Below are 19,290 nucleotides of genomic sequence, written 5' to 3'. Positions count from 1 at the left end.
TGATTGAACAAATAAACAGGTAGATTGTGGATAAGAGGAGTTGACCTTTTCAATACAAAAAATTTGCAAATATGGAAAGGAGAAAGGCTAAAGGAACTTTGCCGGGTTGGGCTGGAATTGGAGGAATTAGCATGAACTCATGTTTTTTATCATATATAGACAAAAACAGAAATAAATCATCTATGTACAGTGGCACAAGCATGTAATCACAGCAACTCAGGAGGCTGTGAAATAGGAGAATCACAAATTCCAGGTCAGTCTCACTAACTCAGCCTGATCCTGTCTTAACATAAAATAAAAATGAAAAGGAGCTGGATTTGCTGTCATATACCTGTAATCCAGCAACTCAGAAGGCTGAGGCAGAAGGAGCACAAACTTGAGGACAGCCTCAGCATCTTAGGGAGACCTTCAGCAACACAGCAAGACCTGGTCTCAAAAAATAAAAACATAATAGTACATATCTGTAAACCAAGCAACTTGGGAGAAGGAGGCAGGAAGACCACAAATTCTAGGCCAACCTGGGCAATTTAGCAAGACCCTAAGGAAGCTGGGCATTGGTGGTGCACATCTACAATCCCAGTGACTCAGGAGGCTGAGGCAGGAGGATCTCAAATTCAGGGGCAGCCTCAACAATTTAGTGGGGCCCTAAGCAACTCAGCAAGACTATCTCAAAGTCAAACAAAAAAGGGCTCAGGATATGGCTCAGAGCCCCCTGGGTTCAATCCCCAGGACCAAAAAAAAAAAAAAAAAAGGACCTTAAGGACTGGGAATGTAGCTCAATGACAGACTACCCCTAGGTTCAATCTCCAGTAAGGCCAAAAAATGGACTGGGAATATAGATTAGTGGTAAATTGCCCGAGTTCAATCTCTACTACAAAAAAAAAAAAAGGCTGGGGGTATAGTTCGTGGTAGAGAACTCCCCAGTTCAATCCCCAATACTGCAAAAAATAAAGTGGCTTATACAAAAATATACATAATATATTTTAGAAGAGCTAAGAGTCAAGCATTGTATAAACTTCCATCAACAGCAGACCATACATACAGTGGTCTATACATATACAGTGGTATATGCTATAAAACCGAGGCATGCAGTAGGCCATGCCACCTCAGTTTAAGCCCAATATAAGATTCCCACAATGACAAAAATCAACTAAGGATGCATTTCTAAACACATTACTTTCAGGCTGGGACTTCAGATCAGTGGCAGAGCACTTGCCTATCTTGCACCAAGCCCTGGGTGCAATCCCTAGTATCCCCACAACAACAACAAAAACCAAGAACATATTCCTGTCATTAACACATGACTGTTATCTGGCTAGACCAACCCAAGGCAAAATTAAGGAGAACCTATAAACACCTGGGGAATCCGAAAGTTGCCAAGACCATGACCTCTACCCTCAAGGCTGGTTTCATTTCCCTATGGGGGGAAAAAAAAAAGAGAGATATTAAAGACAAAAAAAAAAAAAACCTGCCACATTTTTAGTGGGGGAAAAAAAGGTCAACACATTATTTTTTATTTGGGGGACAGAGAGTAGGTAATGGGAAATGGTGAGAACAGTGAACTAGATAAAAATTACAAGGGACCGGGGGCTGGGGATGTGGCTCAAGCGGTAGCGCGCTCGCCTGGTATGTGTGCGACCCGGGTTCCATCCTCAGCACCACATACCAACAAAAAAAAAAAAATTACAAGGGACCCAGGACTGCAAAAGAAATAAAAATTTAAAAAATTATATATTTAATATATAAAAACTACAAATGAATTAATTGAAATTCAGTTAGGTATGGCTAGTGTAGTTCTAGGGATATGAACCTAAAGTGAAAATCTGTGCTAATTGAATGTCTGTTCTCATATGGCCTCAAAAATCAAAAGCAGGCAGGACCTCTGTATGGCTGGCTAAGTTAACAACAAAGGAATAAGGGAGACATTTGTAAGAGTGGAAAAGGTCAAAGTAGTATGTCAAGGGAGCCTTGCAATGCCTGATATTAACATTTCACTTGAGCTGCTGCAGAGGTCAGATTACATATTTGTCCCCATCAGCTAATTTAATTAAAAGGTCTAGCCATCTCTAAAACAATAAATTCAGACTGAAGGATACCTACTTCTGGGTTACTCTGAATTTTACTTTGATTTCTGCATTTAATTAAGCAATACAAAACCTAGGGGAAGGATCATATCTTAAGAAGTCATATTGAAAAGTAGTCCATATACCACAGTTCAGAATCTGTATTTGACAACTCCTCACAGAGCCATACAAAATTAACATGGACATTTTCTTGAGCTTTTGATGTTCACTGCCATTATCTGCTTCACAGTTAAGATCAGGAAACATATGGGATGGATTGGTAAAAGCTGCTGAGTTTCTGTTATGTTTTTTCCCCTCTAATTCATATCTAAGACCAAGTTAGGACACCCCTGAACAAGACCTTTGATATCCATCTTTAAATCATCTCAATTCTAAGAAACAATTGTTTAGTAAGTTAGTTAGTTAGTTTTATACGGTACTAGAAATTGAACCTAGGGGCACTTTTCTACTGAGCTACATCCCCAGCAGCAGCAGCAGCGTCGTCATTTGAACTTATGATCCTCCTACCTCAGTCTCCCGGGTGGCTGGGATTACAGGCATCTGACTCTAGGACAATTTTATTTTACTTTTTTTTTTTAATTGTAGATGAATTTATTTTATTTTATTTTTATAAAATTTATTTTTTTTATTTTTATGTGGTGCTGAGGATCGAATCCAGTGCCTTACACCTGTAAAATGAACACTACCACTGAGCCACAGACCCTCTAGGCTTTAAAATAAGAGGCGTTAAGGAAAGAAATTTGAAGAAATAAGATAAGTCAAGTATCTTAAGAAACCTCTGGGCTCCTCTAGGACATTCATCTAAAAACCTCTAGTCGGCTGGGGATGTGGCTCAAGTGGTAGCGCGCTCGGCTAGCGTGCGTGCGGCCCGGGTTCAATCCTCAGCACCACATACAAACGAAGATGTTGTGTCTGCCGAGAACTAAGAAAAAATAAATAAATGTTAAAATTCTCTCTCTCTCTGTTCCTCTCTCTCTCTCATTCTCTCTTTAAAAAAAAAATAAAAAATAAAAACCTCTAGTCTAGTAAAAAGAAGCAGCCATGTAATGGAGAATAAAAAAAAAATGGTCCTGCCAAGTGTAGAGGCACACAACTGTTAAGTTCCAAGTTCCAGGTTAACCTTTAGCAAAATTCTGCCTTAAAAAAAAATTTTTTTGGGGGGGGGGGACTGTAGCTCCATGGTAGAGTACTAGCATTTGTGAGATGTTGGGTTCAATGCCCAGTATCACAAAAAAGAAAGAAAGAAACAGGAAAAAAAAAAAAAAGAAGGCATATTCACTTGACATATCTGCTACTGACTCATTTGCAAAGTATAACTTATCGTACTCCAGTCCCTGTAATTTCAGATAGCCTCAAGGCCTTCAAGATGCCAGAGACAAAAACCAGAGACAGAGGAAAAAAGCCACTTCACCAACTGTAATACAACCCAGAAACAGGGTCTGTCACATGTACATACACTAGTGCATACTGCACACGCACACTGTCAACACAGCTCTACTAAGGTCCAAACAAGAAATAAGTTCTCTCTAATTAACCTTCAAGGTTTCATGAATTTGAAGCAAATGTTTACAATCCAGTGATCACTTTCTGTAATATGAGGTTCAAAACACTTCTCTGAAGTTAAGAAATGAAGATAAAACTGAAGGCAAGAAATACAGTTCACCATCTCTCTCCTCCATATTCCTTGTCTTGGAAGAGATATAAACTTAGTGAATTAACTAATCTTGATCCTAGTGCTGCATTATATACTACCATTTAAACCATCTTTCTTCATACTTACATTCATTAAATTCAAATAATTGAAGGGGGGAATAATGGCACACATCTGCAATCCCAGCTACATGGGAAGCTGAAGCAAAAGGATCTAAAAGCTTGAGAACAACCTGGGCAATTTAGCCAGTCCTTGTCTCGAAAATAAAATTAAAAGGGTAGGCGCAGTGGTGGATGCCTGTAATCCCAGCAGTTTGGGAGAGTGAGGCAGAGGGATCATGAGTTCAAAGCCAGTCTCAGCAATGGCAAGGCGCTAAGCAACTCAATGAGACCCAGTCTCTAAATAAAATACAAAACAGGGTTGGAGATGTGGCTCAGTGGCCAAGTTCCCCCGAGTTCAATCCCTGGTAACCCAAAAATTAAACTAAAATTTAAACTAAATTAAATTAAAAGAGTTAAGAATGTAGCTCAGTGCCAGAGTGCCCCTGGGTTCAATCCCCAGTATTGTTGAAAGAAAGGAAGGAAAGAAGGAAACAAACACAACTAAAGAACAAGCTTTAAGTATCTCTCTCTGCTTATTTAATTCTGCTATGAGCTGGGGACTCAGACCTTTCTGTTTGAAGTATATGCAGAATACAAATAAGTTTTGAATGACAGTCTCAGAAAAAATGGAATAGTCCAGTAAGGTAATTTAAGAAGGGTTTAATAAGGTAGTAAACAAGTGTGAATGGGCATAATATATTTACAAAGAATAATAGTAACACTTTGGGATCAATGAGAGCACTTTTATGCTAGAGGAACAAAGGGAAAAAATTTCCCAAACCCAGAAGGAGGGAATCATGTAGAGAGAACCTTATTTATTTATTTTTTGTTTATTTTTTTTATTTTATACTGGGGTTTGAACTCAGAGGCGTTTTACCATTGAGCTACACCTCCATCCCTTTTTATTGTTTACTTTAAAAGAGGGGGGTGTTGTGCTCAGTGGTAGAGAGCTCGCCTAGCATGCATGAGGCACTGGGCTCGATCCTCAGCACCACATAAATGTAAAATAAAGATATTGTGTCCACCTAAAACTAAAAAATAAATATATTGGGCTGGGATTGTGGCTCAGTGGTAGAGCACTCGCCTAGCACGGGCAGGACCCGGGTTCGATCCTCAGCAACACATAAAAATAAAGGCATTGTGTTGTATCCATCTACACCTAAAAAATAAATAATAAAAAAAAAAGACAGGGTCTCACAAAATTGCTTAGGGCCTTGCCATATTGCTTGAGGTTGCTTCAAATTTATGATCCTCCTGCCTCAGCCTCCCCAGTCTTGTCATATATTGTTCTGATGAAGATTGTGAGTTGCTGGGGCTGGTTTAAAGCCTCTTTAAATGTTACCTACTTCTTTACCCAGTCCTTACTTGAACCCTCAAAGAAAAACTAGTTATGCTTCCTTTGTATCTCAAAAGCCTTTGATTATAACATTGAAAGCACTTTATAACTGTTTAAGTCCCCATAGACTGAGATCCTAAGTCATCTTTGTATCCTTAACCACAAAAAGCAAACAAAACAGTGTATCAAGCATTGTTTAAGTTGTTTACATAAATTAACACAAACATCACATTAACATATATTACTCTTGCCCAGTGCATGGCATACATATAATCCCAGCAATTTGTGAAGCTGAGGCAGAAGAATCACTTGAGCTCAGGAGTTGCAGGTCACCCTAAATAACAGCAAGACTCTGTCTCCAAATAAAAAATAAAGGTCCAGGCATGGTGGTGCACCCTAGTAATTCCAGCAACTCAAGAGGCAGAGGCCTGAAGACCCCAGGTTCAAAGACAGCCTCAGCAACTTGGTGAGACCCTGTCTTAAAATAAAAAAATAAAAAGGTCTGAAAATGTGGCTCAGGGGTTAAATTACATATAAAATAATAATAATAATAATAATGAGCTGGGATGTAGCTCAGTAGTAGAATGATCCTGGGTTCAATCCCCAGTACCACAAAAAAATTAAAAAACTAGGGATGTAGCTCAGTTGTAAAGTGCCCATACGTTCAATCATCAGTACCAAAACAACAAACTATTAATCATGGCAATAAAACTGTAAATGAGGGGGTAGGGTTGTGGCTTAGTGGTAGATTGCCTCCCTAACATGTATGAGGCACTGGGTTCAATCCTCAGCACTACATAAAAATAGATAAATAAAACAAAGATGTTCTGTCTATCTACAAACAAAAAAAAAATTTTTTTTTAAATAAAAACTCTAAATGAGGTAGGACTGCTGTGTGTGTGTTACTTGGGATTGAACCCAGGCATGCTCTACCACTTAGCTAAATCCTCTCCTTTTAAGACAGGGTCTTGCTAAATTGTCCAGGCTGGCTTCAAACTTGCAATCCTCCTGCCTCAGCCTCCCGAGCAGCTGGCATTAGGCTTGTGCCACTGCATCAGGCTTAATGTAAGAACTTTCATTGTCTCAATTTCACAGATGAGGAAAATAAAGTGTAGAGAAAGTTCCAAAGTCTCAAAGCTTATAAAGACTGGCCAGGCACAGAGGTGCACACCTGTAATCCCAGCAGCAGCTCAGAAGGCTGAGGCAGAAGGATGGAGAGTTCAAAGCCAGCCTCAGCAACTTGAGGCCCTAAACAATTCAGAGATCTTGTCTCTAAATAAAATATTTTAGGGCGGGGGATGTGACTCAATGTTTAAGCATTCTTGGGTTCAATCCTTGATTTAAAAAAAAAAAAAGGCTTATAAGGACTAGCCACCAGGTTTTCAACCTATGCCCAACTCTAGAATTCCCAACTCTAGAATTAATTTCAAAAGTTTAGAATTTCAACCTAAACTGTTACATTTTACTACTTCTTTTTTTTTTTTTTTTTTTTGGCGGGGGGAGTACCAGGGATTTAACTCAGGGGCAGTTGACCACGGAGCCCCATCCCTAGTCCTACTTTGTATTTTTTTATTAGAGACAGGGTCTCACTGAGTTGCTTAGCGCCCGGTTAAATTGCTGAGGCTGGCTTTGAACTTGCAATCCACCTCCCTAGCCACTGGGATTACAGACATGTGCCACATTATACTTCTATTGAATAAGCCAAAGAATTTAATCTTTATTTTGTTGTTGTTGTTGTTTATGTGGTACTGAGAATTGAATCCAGGGCCTCACCAGTGCTAGGCAAGAGCTCTACCGCTGAGCCACAACCTCAGCCCCCAGATTTTTTTTTTTTTTGAGAGAGATGAGAGAGAGATGAGAGAGAGATGAGAGAGAGAGAGATGAGAGAGATGAGATTGAGAGAGAGAGAGAGAATTTTAATATTTATTTATTTTTTTAGTTCTCGGCAGACACAACATCTTTGTTTTGTATGTGGATCGAACCTGGGCCGCATGCATGCCAGGCAAATATGCTACCGCTTGAGCCACATCGCCAGCCCAGCCCCCAGATTTTTTTTTTTTTTTTCAAAAGTAGCAGACCTAATGGGTTGAAGGAAAGGTCCCATTATAAGAACAATGATCTCCATTACCAGAGGAATAGTTACTATTCACACACTGGGATGTGAAAAGACAATACTGGAACTTCTACATATATTTATTTTTAGCTCATTCTTTTGTAAAATGTTGCATGTTACAAAATATATATAAACTACAACTATAAATTTTTTGGTATGTGTGTCATACTAGGATTGAATTCAGGGCCTTCAGGGCCTTCACATGTTAGGCAAACACTAACCTACATCCTTAGCCCTTTTCTAAATTTTGAGATAGGGTCTAGACAACTTCCCAGGCTGGCCTTGAACAGGGTCTAGACAAACTGCCCAAACTGGCCTAGATCATCCTGCCTCAACCTCCTTAGCAGCTGTGATTACAGGCACATATCACCAAACCTGGCAATACTATCATATTTCAATGCAATTTACTTGATTCTTCTAGATTAAAAGAAAAAGTACAGGGGCTGGGGATGTGGCTCAAGAGGTAGCGCGCTCGCCTGGCATGCGTGCGGCCCGGGTTCAATCCTCACCACCACATACCAACAAAGATGTTGTGTCCGCCGAGAACTAAAAACAAATATTAAAAATTCTCTCTCTCTCTCTCTCTCTCTCTCTCTCTCTCTCCCCTCTACCACTCTCTCTTTAAAAAAAATTTTAAAAAAATAAAAGAAAAAGTACAGTAGGTGTGGTGGCACATGCCTATAAATCCTGAGAAGCTGAAGCAGAAAGATTGGGAGTTAGAGGTTATGTGGCAAAAGACCCTGTCTCAAAAAAAAAAATGATATAAAAGAAAAAAGAAAAATAAAAGAGAAAGTATACCAAGTGCACAGTCTAGAAATTTAAGATAAAATTCCCTTATGAAGCAAGCAAAGTGGTACATGCTTACAATCCCAGCTATTCTGGAAGATTTCAAGTTTGAGGCAAGTTTTGAGGATATAATGAGAACCTTTCACAAAAAAGGGTTGGGATTTTAGTTCAGTAGTAGATAGTCCCAGCATTCAAGCCTCAGTACTACAAAAGAAAAAAAAAAAGTTACATTAACAGAACCAAAAGTACTTATAAAAACAAAATATTTATTTATTTATTTTTAAAAGAGAGAGAGAGAGAGAGAGAGAGAGAGAGAGAGGGAGAAAGAGAATTTTTTAATATTTATTTTTTAGTTTTTGGCGGACACAACATCTTTGTTTGTATGTGGTGCTGAGGATCGAACCTGGGCCGCACGCATGCCAGGCGAGCACACTAAGGCTTGAGCCACATCCCCAGCCCTCTTTCTTCCTTCCATAGAAGTAGTTTTACTAAGTTACTGAGCTGTCCTTGAACTTCTGATCTGCCTGCCTCAGCTTCCTGGGTCGCTGAGACAACAGTGCCACTGTGGCTGGCTCAACCTCACTTTTTGTTGTTGTTTCTAGGGGTTTGTTGTTGTTATTGTTGTTATTTTGTTTTTGTGCTGAGTATTGGGCCGCATGCATGCCAGGCGAGCGCGCTACCGCTTGAGCCACATCCCCAGCCCAAAAAAATATTTAGATATAAAAATTTTAAATTCAATCAGGCATGGTGGCACATGCCTGTAATATCAGTTACTCAGGAGACTGAGGCAGGAGGATAGCAAGTTTGAAGCCAGTCTGGGCAATTTAGAGAAACTTTGGCACATTCCTGTAATCCCAGCGGCTCAGGAGGCTGAGACAGGAGGATCTTGAGTTCAAACCCAGCCTAACAAAAGCAATGTGCTAAGCAACTCAGTGAGATCCTGTCTCTAAATAAAATACAAAATAGGGTTGGGAATGTGGCTCAGTTGTCAAGTGCCAGGTACAAAAAAAGAAAAAAAAGGGGGCTGAGGATTTAGCTCAGTAGTAGAGTGCTCCTGGGTTCAATCTCTAGCACAGCAAAAGGAAAAAAAATTAAGTTCAGATAAAAGATCCAAACTTGTGGGGTCACCTGTCTGTGTCTCTATTGATAAATTTCAAAAGGTATGGCTCAAACCAAAACCAGCAACTGCAGATCTAACTTGGAAATGCATAAACTAAATGAATCTACTTTGTATTTCTTCAATGCAACATTTAAGGGGGGCCTGGGGATGTGGCTCAAGCGGTCTCGCCTGGCATGCGTGCGGCCCGGGTTCGATCCTCAGCACCACATACAGACAAAGATGTTGTGTCCACCAAATACTAAAAAAAAAAATATTAAAATTCTCTCTAAAAAAATAAATAAATAAATAAATAAATAAATACCAAACTCTTTAGATTTTCACAATGCTTAAACAACTGAGAAACCATTTATCTGTTTCTTCATTTACTGGGTCTCTTCCTTCTCTCCACTAAACTCAAAAGCAGTCTGGTCTATCTTTTGTTGTTGCTATATTTTCAGGGCCTAGAATGGTACTTTTTACTCAAGAGATGATTTAATAAATATTAAATGAATAGAATTGTAAATTGCCTCGTGCATGAAAAATGTTGGCTATTATTTAAAACAATTAAAATTTTATTGTTCTTATTAAGAGATGCCACCCTTCCCCCAAGGATCTCACAAGTCTAGGAGGTACATTAGATAAATGCTGGAATAGCGAAATGGAGGTAAAAATAACAATTGGACAATTGGATCATAGAGTACGACTAACCAACGACCACATAAAATCTTAAATACCCAACCAAGAGTCCAATTTCAGACTATTCCAAGTGAGGTTCACACAGAATGATTAATAAACTGCGATTACAATAACGACAGTTTTCACGCTGGTGTCTGTGCCAGGGTGTGCCAATCATTCCTCTAGCTTCACTACACCCAACTCTGGAGAATGGAGAAAACGTTCTTCACACCCCCATTTTTCAGATGGGTAACTGACCAGGGGAGAGCCAAGGTGAGCCAAGGTGGCAGACATGAATTGGGGGAGAAGAATGGGAACCTAGGCAGTCCGACCCCGGAGCCTGCACGCAACAGGCCCCTCTGCGGCGCCATTCTCACCTGCTCCAGCACTGACCACAGAGCTCTCATAATCAGGCGTGTGTAATATTTCCCCAGAGCCAGACTTTTGGCCCCAGCGCCTACAGAACAAAACAATTCTTGTCCGCCGCAAGTCGGATGGACACCCGCCCGCCTGGGCTTCGAGGCCGCGGTCCCCAGTTTCACTCACACCTTGAGCCGCTAGACACCCGGAGGCGCAGGAAGCGAAGGGGTGGCCTCGGGGGCCCGCGAAGCCCGTCCCGCCCCGTGACCTTGGACTCGCCGCCCTGCGTAGGGCCTCAGTTTCCCATACCGGCCTCGCTCCGGGAACTCTTGGGAACCTCGCGTCGGTGGAGCTGCAGGCCCCTCACACGCCCCCCTAAGCCGCCCGCCTTCCCGCCCAGCTTACTCTGGAAGGCGGCCGCTCCAGGGACGCCCACCATCGCCGACGGCCACACGCCGCGCGCCTCCGCCCGCGGCCCGGGTGCCTCACAGGCGCCGCCGCAGGACCTGAGGGCGCGGAGCCCACCAACACCAGCTCCGCTGTCGTCGCCGCCGCCGCCGCCGCCGTTAGGCCGCGCGCAACCCCGCCCCCCGGCTGGCCCCGCCCCGCCTCCGGACACGCCCCCGCCGCGCGCTCTCCCCCGCCAGACCAACGCACGCGGAAGCCCGGCCTTAAGACCTACTCCCTCTAAACCCCGCCCCCTGACCCGATCCGCCCCTTCCGTGCGAACCTATGGACCTATCCCGGCGCATCCTATTTCTCAGACCCACCCCCCTGCGTCATGCGCTCGCGTCTTGAGCCGTAGCTTCTAGCCCTGAGCTTCCGGATATGGCCAAGGCAGCCCCCGAGGCGAGGGAGATGCGGTGCGAACTGGGCGGAGTCGTGGGGGCGGAGCTTAGGGGAAGGTAACAGGTCTCACCTGAGCTCACCAGGTACAGGCCTGATTACCTTTGCCCAAGTCTTTGGGCAAGTTACTTCCCTTTTTGGGTCTACAGCGTTCTAAATGCCTAAAATGTCATAAAATTAGTAACTGTTAGTTACCATTGTTATTGAGCCCTTTGTCAGGTTCAGGTGCTCTTTTAGTACAATCCCTGCAGTTAATCCTCTCAGTGGGATAGAGAAATATTATTCCGCCTTTTCTACGTATGAGGAAAGATCTTGACCATCCGTTTCTGTTGGAGAAATGAAAACACAGAGGCCATAAAGCCAAAGTAATTCTGGCTTCAGATCTAGTGCTTTGAGATTTGCTGAACTACTCTGTCTCCAAAGTCTCAGAAAGAGAGTTAAACCTACAATAAGGGATGGGGGTGTAACTCAGTGATAGAATCCTTGCATAATACGCACCAGGCCCTGGATTCTCCAGGACCCCAAAATAAATAAATAAATAAAGAGTAGTATGAGCAAAGATGAAGGAAGTTGTCTATGTTGTTTTGACTAACACAGTAAAAGGCCCCAATTTACTCAGGGGGGTACCAGGTAGGGGCTTTTAGCTAAACCTGAAAGGAATTCAAATGACAGAAACAGCAAAGCTGAAATGTTATTTCCTTTGTGAAAATCTCTCCAATGCTACTATCAAAAAATAAATTTCAAATAAAATTAAAAGCAAAAAGAAAAGCCAAGTAGCGACTTGGGAGACTGAGGTAGGAGGATCACAAGTTCAAGGCCAACCTCAGCAACTTGGGGAAAACTTGTCTCAAAATAAAAAAATAAGGGCTGGGGTTGTGGCTCAGTGGTAGAGTGCTTGCCTAGCATGTGTAAGGCACTGGGTTCTATTCTCAGCACTATCGGCAAAATAAAGGTCCATTGACAACTAAAATAATATTTTAAAATAAATAAATAAATAAATAAATAAAAAGGATTGGGATCATGGCTCAGTGATTAAGCATGCCTAGGTTCAATCCCTGGTATGAAAAAAAAAACAAATCTACAAAAAAAGTGAGGAAAATGTATGTAATTGGTTTGGGCCTGTGTGTGTGTGTGTGTGTGTGTGTGTGTGTGTGTGTGTGTGTGTTTTTGCATGTGCCTGCAGGCAGTACTCTGTATCAAACCCTGGCATGCTCTACCCCTCTACCGGAGCCATCTGTCCCCATCCCTTTGTTCATTTTTTTTTAATATTCTTTTAGTTGTTGATAGAACTTTATTTTTTATTTATTTATATGTAGTGCTGGGTAGGCAAGTGTGCTACCACTGAGCCATAGCTTCAGCCCCCCCCCTTGTTCATTTTTTAAGACAGGATCTCCCCAAGTTGCTCAGGCTGGCCAGGAACTTGTGACTGGATCAAGTTTATTTTATTATTATTTTTTTAATATTTATTTTTAGTTCTCGGCGGACACAACATCTTTGTTTGTTTGTATGTGGTGCTGAGGATCGAACCCAGGCCGCAAGGATGCCAGGCGAGCGCGCTACCACTTGAGCCACATTCCCAGCCCTGGATCAAGTTTAAATGACCATGCTGTTCCTTTCACTCCAAAGAATCTAGAACTACTGTCAAGGAAGGCCTTACCCTGTCCATCTGCCTATCTCGGAGCTAGGGAAGAAAAAGAACTTGCATGTTGGTGAAGGAAGAAGTTGTGTGGGATGAAGATGAAATCTACAATAAAATCCAAACTTGTCCAAGATGTGCTGCTGCTTTAAATAGCTTTAAATCAGATGTTATTTTCAATAGAATGCCTTTTTTTGTTGTTCAAAATTATTGGAATGCACTTTTTTTTGGTGGGGGGGGGGTATTGGGGCTTGAACGCAGGAGCACTTAACCACTGAGCCACATGTCCATCCCTTTTTACTTTTTATTTTGAGAAAAGTTCTCACTAAATTGTTTAGGCCCTCACTAAGCTGCTGAGGCTGACCTTGAACTTTCAATACTCATGCCTCAGCCTCCCAAGTCACTGGGATTACAGGCATAAACCACTGTACCCAGTGAAATGCACAATTTTTAATTAGTAAATTAAAAAATTCTGGTTTTGGTTTTGCAGTACTAGAATTGAATTCAGAATCCCACACATTTTTGGTAAGTGATCTACCATAGAGCTAAATCCTGAGATCCTCATAATGTTTTTTATTTTTTATTTTTAGATACTGGAGCTTGATCTCAGGGACTTATGAATGCTAGTCAAGTGCTCTCCACTGAGCCATATGCCAGCCCTTTTTATTTTATTTTTAAACAGGAACTCACTAAATTGCCCTGGCTGACTGGGGACTTGCCATCCTCCTGCATCAGCCCCGCAAACAGCTGAGATTACAGGTGTGGGCCACCATGCCTGGCTATCCCTTTATCCTCTTTTTTTATATATACATATATATATATATATATATATATATATATAGTTGTGAAGTATGCCATTGTTGAATTTCATTACCTTCTACTGTTTTGGAAAACAAACACTTTCTTGTTGAGGACCTCAACAGGCCTACCTTAGAATGTCTCAAATTCTGTTTCTCAAATATAGAGATTATAAATTAATCTCTGAAAGTCACTCTCTCTTCTTTATTGTTCTTGCTTAATCATAGTGCAGTATGTGTTTTGGGGTGGGGGATAAGACCTCTGGGAACAGGCCACAAAGCATCAGACAGTATTGTTTAGTTACCTAAAGTCTAAGGCTTTAAGTGTCAGGGATGGGGCTGGAAGATGAAGCTCAATGGTAAAGCCCTTGCCTCAGATTCAGGAAATTCAGGGATTATTCCCTAGCAATAGGATTGGGTGCATTATAAAGTGAATTTGATTTCAGTTTTGCCACAACTGCATTTTCTTGCCAAACACATTAAGTCTGAGAAAGGTTAAGAGACACTATAAAGTCTGCTCAAGTCTGAAGCTCAGCAGAATCTCAAATAAAGTCAAATTGTGACCTTTTTTTTTTTTTCTTGCAGTACTAGGGATCCAACTAGGGACTCCCATATGGTAAGTAAGTGCTCCACTGCTGAGTGACCCCCAAGTGCCTCTGACATTTTTTCACAATTTACTAAAATTGTGAAATTTGGGGGGGCCTGGCATGTGTGAGGCACTGGGTTCGATTCTCAGCACCACATACCAACAAAGATGTTGTGTCCGCCGATAACTAAAAAATAAATATTAAAATTCTCTCTCTCTCTCTCTCTCTCTCTCTCTCTCTCTCCCCCCTCTCACTCTCTCTTAAAAAAAAAAAATTCTCTCTCCCCCTCTCACTCTCTCTTTAAAAAAAAAAAAATGTGAGATTTTAGGCTCTGGGAGCTGGGCATACTGCTCAGTGGTAAGAGCACTTGTCCAGCATGCATGAGGTCCTGATGTGGCCTGGACAAGGAAGGAAGGAAGGAAGGAAGGAAGGAAAGTTGTAGGTTTGATTCATGTCCAAACTAAGTGAATGTTTTTCTCCCCCTCCCCCCTTTTTTTAAAGTTTTATTTATTTCTATTAGTACTGAGAATCGAACCTTCTGCCTCACACATGGTAGGCAAGTGCTCTACCAGTGAGCTACCACCCCAGCCCTGAATGTTTTTCTTTAGTGGCAGGAAGGATAAAGATGGGTGGCAGGGAGGGTGCACGCTGCCTACCATCTGCCCTTCTGCTAATGAAGGATAAACACAAGGCTAGGCCAGACAGTTAGTAGGGGAAGCAACTCAAAGGTATATGGTCCTTGGATAAACAGGATTCTGAAATATCTGTAGCTGTTTACAAAACCTATCTGTGTGCCAGAGAAATATTTGCCATGGTTGCAAATTTTCTAACAGGGAAGCCTTTTCCCCAAAGTTAGTTGGAAAGTTCAAGAGCTCCCAAAAAAAGAGATAAACAGGTTGAGTTTTTAGGTACTAATTAAACTATTAAAATGTAGTATTTTCTATGATTATGAAAGGAACATGAGCATGCTCATGGTCAAGAATCTGTACACTGAACAATAAGATTGCGAAATGGAAAAACAACTCAGGTTTTTGTTGGGGGTTTTGTTTTTGTTTTTGTTTTGTGTGTGTGTGCTGGGGATTGAATACAGGGATGCTTTAACCACTAAGCCACATATCCCCAGCCCTTTTTATTTTTTACTTTGAGACAGGATCTTGCTCATTTGCTCAGGGCCTTGGTAAAATGCTGAGGCTGGCTGGAATTTACAATGTTCCTGCCTCAAGCCCCCAAATTGTTGGTATTACAGGTGTGCACCACCCTGTGGGCCCCTCTCCTCTTCTCTACCTTCTCCTACTGTAGAACTTCTCCCACCCTGCTCTGGTACTAGGGATTGCTCTACCACTACATCCCCATCCCTTTTTATTCTTTATTTTGAGACAAGGTTCTCCTGTCTCAGCTTCCTGAGTGGCTGGGATTACAGACATGTGCCACAATGTCCTGCTCCCACCTGCAGGGCTTTTGATTCTGTCACACGCTGGTTCTCACTGAGGGGAATGAGAGAGACCTGGGCAAGGTGAGCTGAGCTCCTGAATGCTTACATGGAGATCTGGGGAAGGATATTGAAGCCTGGAGTAAAGGACCACATATAAAAGAATAAAAGAGTTTTTTTTGGGGGGGGGCAGGGGATTGAATCCAGGGGCGCTTAACCACTGAGTCACATTCCAAGCCTTTTTTAATATTTTATTTAGAGACAAGGTCTCAGTGAGTTGCTTGGGGCTTCACTAAGTTGCTGAGACTGGTTTTGAACTCTTGATCCTCCTGCCTCAGCCTCCCAAGCTATTGGGATTACAGACATGTGCCACCACACTTAGCTAGCATATAAAAGGTTTCTGTTTCACTCTGAGGCTTCTGATTTGCCATATCCTTCCCTTAAACAAGAGAAGAGAAATCCAGAGATTTCTTTTGTGAGTGTGTGGGGGGGACACTGGGTATTGAATTTAGGGGAGCTCTAACACTTGGGTCTCTGTCATAGAGAATTATTATATTAACATAGGCCAAAAACATTTGTGTCTTTCCACAATGTCAGAATTTATTGAATTACATTAAATTCACAAGCTATACCACTCTAATCAGTGGCAGTTCAGTAAATACTTGTGGATCGCCTAGTGGTCAAGAGCCAGGCATCACAAATTCTTTTGGGAGGGAGGATACCAGGGGTTGAACTCAGGGGCACTGAGCCACATCCCCAGCCCTATTTTGTATTTTATTTATTTATTTGTTTGTTTGTTTATTTATTTATTTTTTAAAGAGAGAGGTGAGAGAGAGACAGAGAATTTTTAATATTTATTTATTTATTTTTTTAGTTTTTGGCGGACACAACATCTTTGTTTGTATGTGGTGCTGAAGATTGAACCCGGGCTGCACACATGCCAGGCAAGCGCGCTACTGCTTGAGCCACATCCCCAGCCCTTGTATTTTATTTAGAGACAAGGTCTCACTGAGTTGTTTAGTGCCTCATCGTTGCTGAGGCTGGCTTTGAATTCGTGATCCTCCTGCCTCAGCCTCCTGAACTGGCTCCAATCATAATTTTTTTAAAATATACTTTTAGTTGTAGATGGACACAATTCATTCTCTCTCTATCTCTCTGAATTGAACCCAGTGCCTCACACATGCTACACAAACACTGTACCACTAAACTATAGCCTGAGCCCCTAATCTTACCACTGAGCCACAACCCCAGCCCCAATCACACATTACATTTTACACAATCACCTCTATAGGTTACAGAAAGGCTGAGAAAGGGTTGAGGTTCCAGAGGCTGAAGTGAGAGCATTGGCGTAGAGAGGACTACAGAGAGTCACAGGAGGTGGTCATATAGGATGAAGAACCGGCCTAAGAACTTGGTCAGGGCACAGAGCTGTCAAAGCACAGGAATTTATTCCAGCAAGGAATAAGGTTTGAAAAAGGTTTGAAAAACCCTGCTTTCACAGTGTCAGCTTGAGAAGTCAATTTGGAGAGGATCATGCATGTTCGCCAAGTTCAGAAGAAACCATCTTCTGCTAAAGCCCAAGGACAGAGACTCATCACTACGGAGAATTTCCTGGGCAAGTTTCATGATGAGTGGCCAGGTGACAGGGTCAGAGTGTCCAGTCTCAGGATACTTCTCCTTTTATGGATCATTGCCTCATTTGGTGGTCTTGTGTGTTCAATAAGCTCATGGGCCTGGATTTTTCTTAATATGAGTTTAATACATGTGAGGATGGCCTTAGGCCTGAGCCTAAGCAACTCTATTTTAAAAACTCCAGTTTGAAACCACAGTCTCAGTAGGCACACCCACAGAGCCCTCCAATGTGGCCCTCAGACAAGTCACTTCCCCTCACCCTGATAAATGGAGTGAAGCTTCTGGCAGACTGTCCTCACCTGATAAGGGGGAAAGCGAGAAGATCAGAGTGGAGACCACCAGACCAGATGTTTCTGACCCTGGGGTAAATTATGTCATGGAGAAATCTGGGGGTAGCTGATAAGGATTGAAAGAGAGGTCAAAAGCCTCAAAATTTAATATAAATAATAGAGCTAATGATCAGGGATTCAGCCAGGCGAAACAAGGATGCACTGGAGCTGGAAGGCCTGATGAGGACCTAGACTGACATCCCATCACTTGTCATCGTTTTCCTGATCCTCTGCGCCAATCCTCACGGCTCTCAAACTCTACCACCTCATCTGGACCCTGGTGAGAGCCACAGCTTCTCCCTAAAACCCTCTCCTCAACTGTCGTCCACTCCACGCCAGGAGAAACCTGCCTTGGTTCCAGACCTGGTCACCACGGTCTAAGTGAGTGTGCATCTGCTGGACGTAAAGCCTAAGGCTTGAGACTTTTGAATTTAGCATGCAGAAGGAATGACTGTCACTAACCTGTCATGATTGAGTGTGTTTACAGTGCTTAGAATTAATTTAGAATTGTTTGCTGTGAATTGATGATGTCTATTGCAGTGCCGAGCAATAGGGATTGTCATTTTCTTGATTAAGAACCTATAGAGTGGGCTGGGGTTGTAGCTCAGTGGTAGAGTGCTTGCCTAGCACATGTGAGGCCTGGGTTCGATCCTCTGTACCACATGAAGATAAATAAATAAAATAAAGGTATTTTATCCATCTACAACTACAAAAAATAAAAAAATTAAAAAGAACCTATAGAGTGGAATTGTATTGAATAATTCGAGTGAATAAAGCAGTGAAAAGGGCAGAAGAGCATGGACATTCTTTATTTCTCCCCCTTGACGGCATACATTGCAACTTTGCCTCCTCGCAACAGTACACCTGAGCATACATATGCTTCTGATTAATTTGATAAGTTTACAGGTGGTCATTCTCCTTAGCACAATTAAACTTATTTATTGGTTTGTGCCTTATGGTTATGCCAGGCAGATGGTGGCTGTTTATAGGTACGAACAAGGTGTAGAGTCATTTCACCTCAGTACTTAAATGCACAATAGAGCAGCTTATGAAAACTACTGCTTTACAACCAACATGGGGTAACACAAGTATAGGCATAGCCTGAAAACTGCTGTTGTCTACACCATGGAATAACTCAGAACAGGGCCCGCTGTACTGATCACTAAATTGCCCAGGCTGCCTTCGAACTTGAGATCTTGCTGTCTCAACCTCCCAAATCGCTGGCTTATAAGCCTGCAGCACTATGCCATGGCGAGAAATCTAGGGATTTGGAGTTTCCTCTGTTAAAAATTCATCTATTCAAAGCTGCCCACCCTTCGAGCAGAGAATCTCAACCCTCATTCCTATGCAACTGAATCCACCTAGGAATTCAGAATTTGGTCTCCTAGTCAGGAGTGATGGCAGAAGCCTGTTATCCCAGTGGCTGGGGAGGCTAAGGCAAGAGGATCGCCAATTCAAAGTCAGCCTCAGCCATGTAGTAAGGCCCTAAGCAACTTAGTGAGTCCCTTTCTCTAAATAAAACATAAAAAAAGAGCTGGGGGTGTGGCTCAGTAGTGCAACACTTGGTTTAGCATGCAGGAGGCCCTAGGTTCAATGCTCAGTGTCATTAAAGAAAAAATAAGTTTTGTCTAAAGAAGTGATACGCACATTCCTGAAACCCGAAGGTCACTGAGCTGCTCGTGATTTAGTGAGAGAACAAGTTGCTTTTGGAGGAAGATAGCATGTCACTGAAAGGACATCAGTACATAACTAGAGAAAGGGAGTAGGGCAAGGGCCACAGAATGTGGGGCCTACAGAGCCAAAACAAGGAATTTGGTTTTGTTCTAAAT

At 42.1% G+C, this 19,290-nt stretch overlaps 1 protein-coding gene and 1 long non-coding RNA gene across 4 annotated transcripts in view; one reads left to right on the top strand and one right to left on the bottom strand.

The window, feature by feature from the left end:
* Positions 1 to 10,802, bottom strand: part of Cbfa2t2 (CBFA2/RUNX1 partner transcriptional co-repressor 2) — a 141,115-nt gene extending 130,313 nt beyond the window's left edge. For 2 of the 3 annotated variants that reach the window (XM_078051634.1, XM_078051635.1), the window contains exon 1: positions 10,611 to 10,792. In XM_078051634.1, the coding sequence (XP_077907760.1) occupies positions 10,611 to 10,644 (34 nt within the window). In that variant the 5' untranslated portion in view covers positions 10,645 to 10,792. Of the gene's footprint in view, positions 1 to 10,610 lie in introns of all 3 variants that reach the window. The other variant, XM_078051636.1, reaches the window with a different exon arrangement.
* Positions 10,803 to 10,924: 122 nt separating this feature from the next.
* LOC120886379 (uncharacterized) lies at positions 10,925 to 12,821 on the top strand. Its single transcript, XR_013439646.1, has 2 exons — positions 10,925 to 11,068; positions 12,525 to 12,821. It is a non-coding gene; the product is annotated as an uncharacterized LOC120886379 (long non-coding RNA).
* Positions 12,822 to 19,290: the final 6,469 nt, after the last annotated feature.

This window comes from Ictidomys tridecemlineatus, chromosome 5 (assembly GCF_052094955.1).
Source record: "Ictidomys tridecemlineatus isolate mIctTri1 chromosome 5, mIctTri1.hap1, whole genome shotgun sequence".
Lineage (NCBI taxonomy): Eukaryota > Metazoa > Chordata > Mammalia > Rodentia > Sciuridae > Ictidomys > Ictidomys tridecemlineatus.
This window is presented reverse-complemented; position numbering and strand designations above follow the sequence as displayed.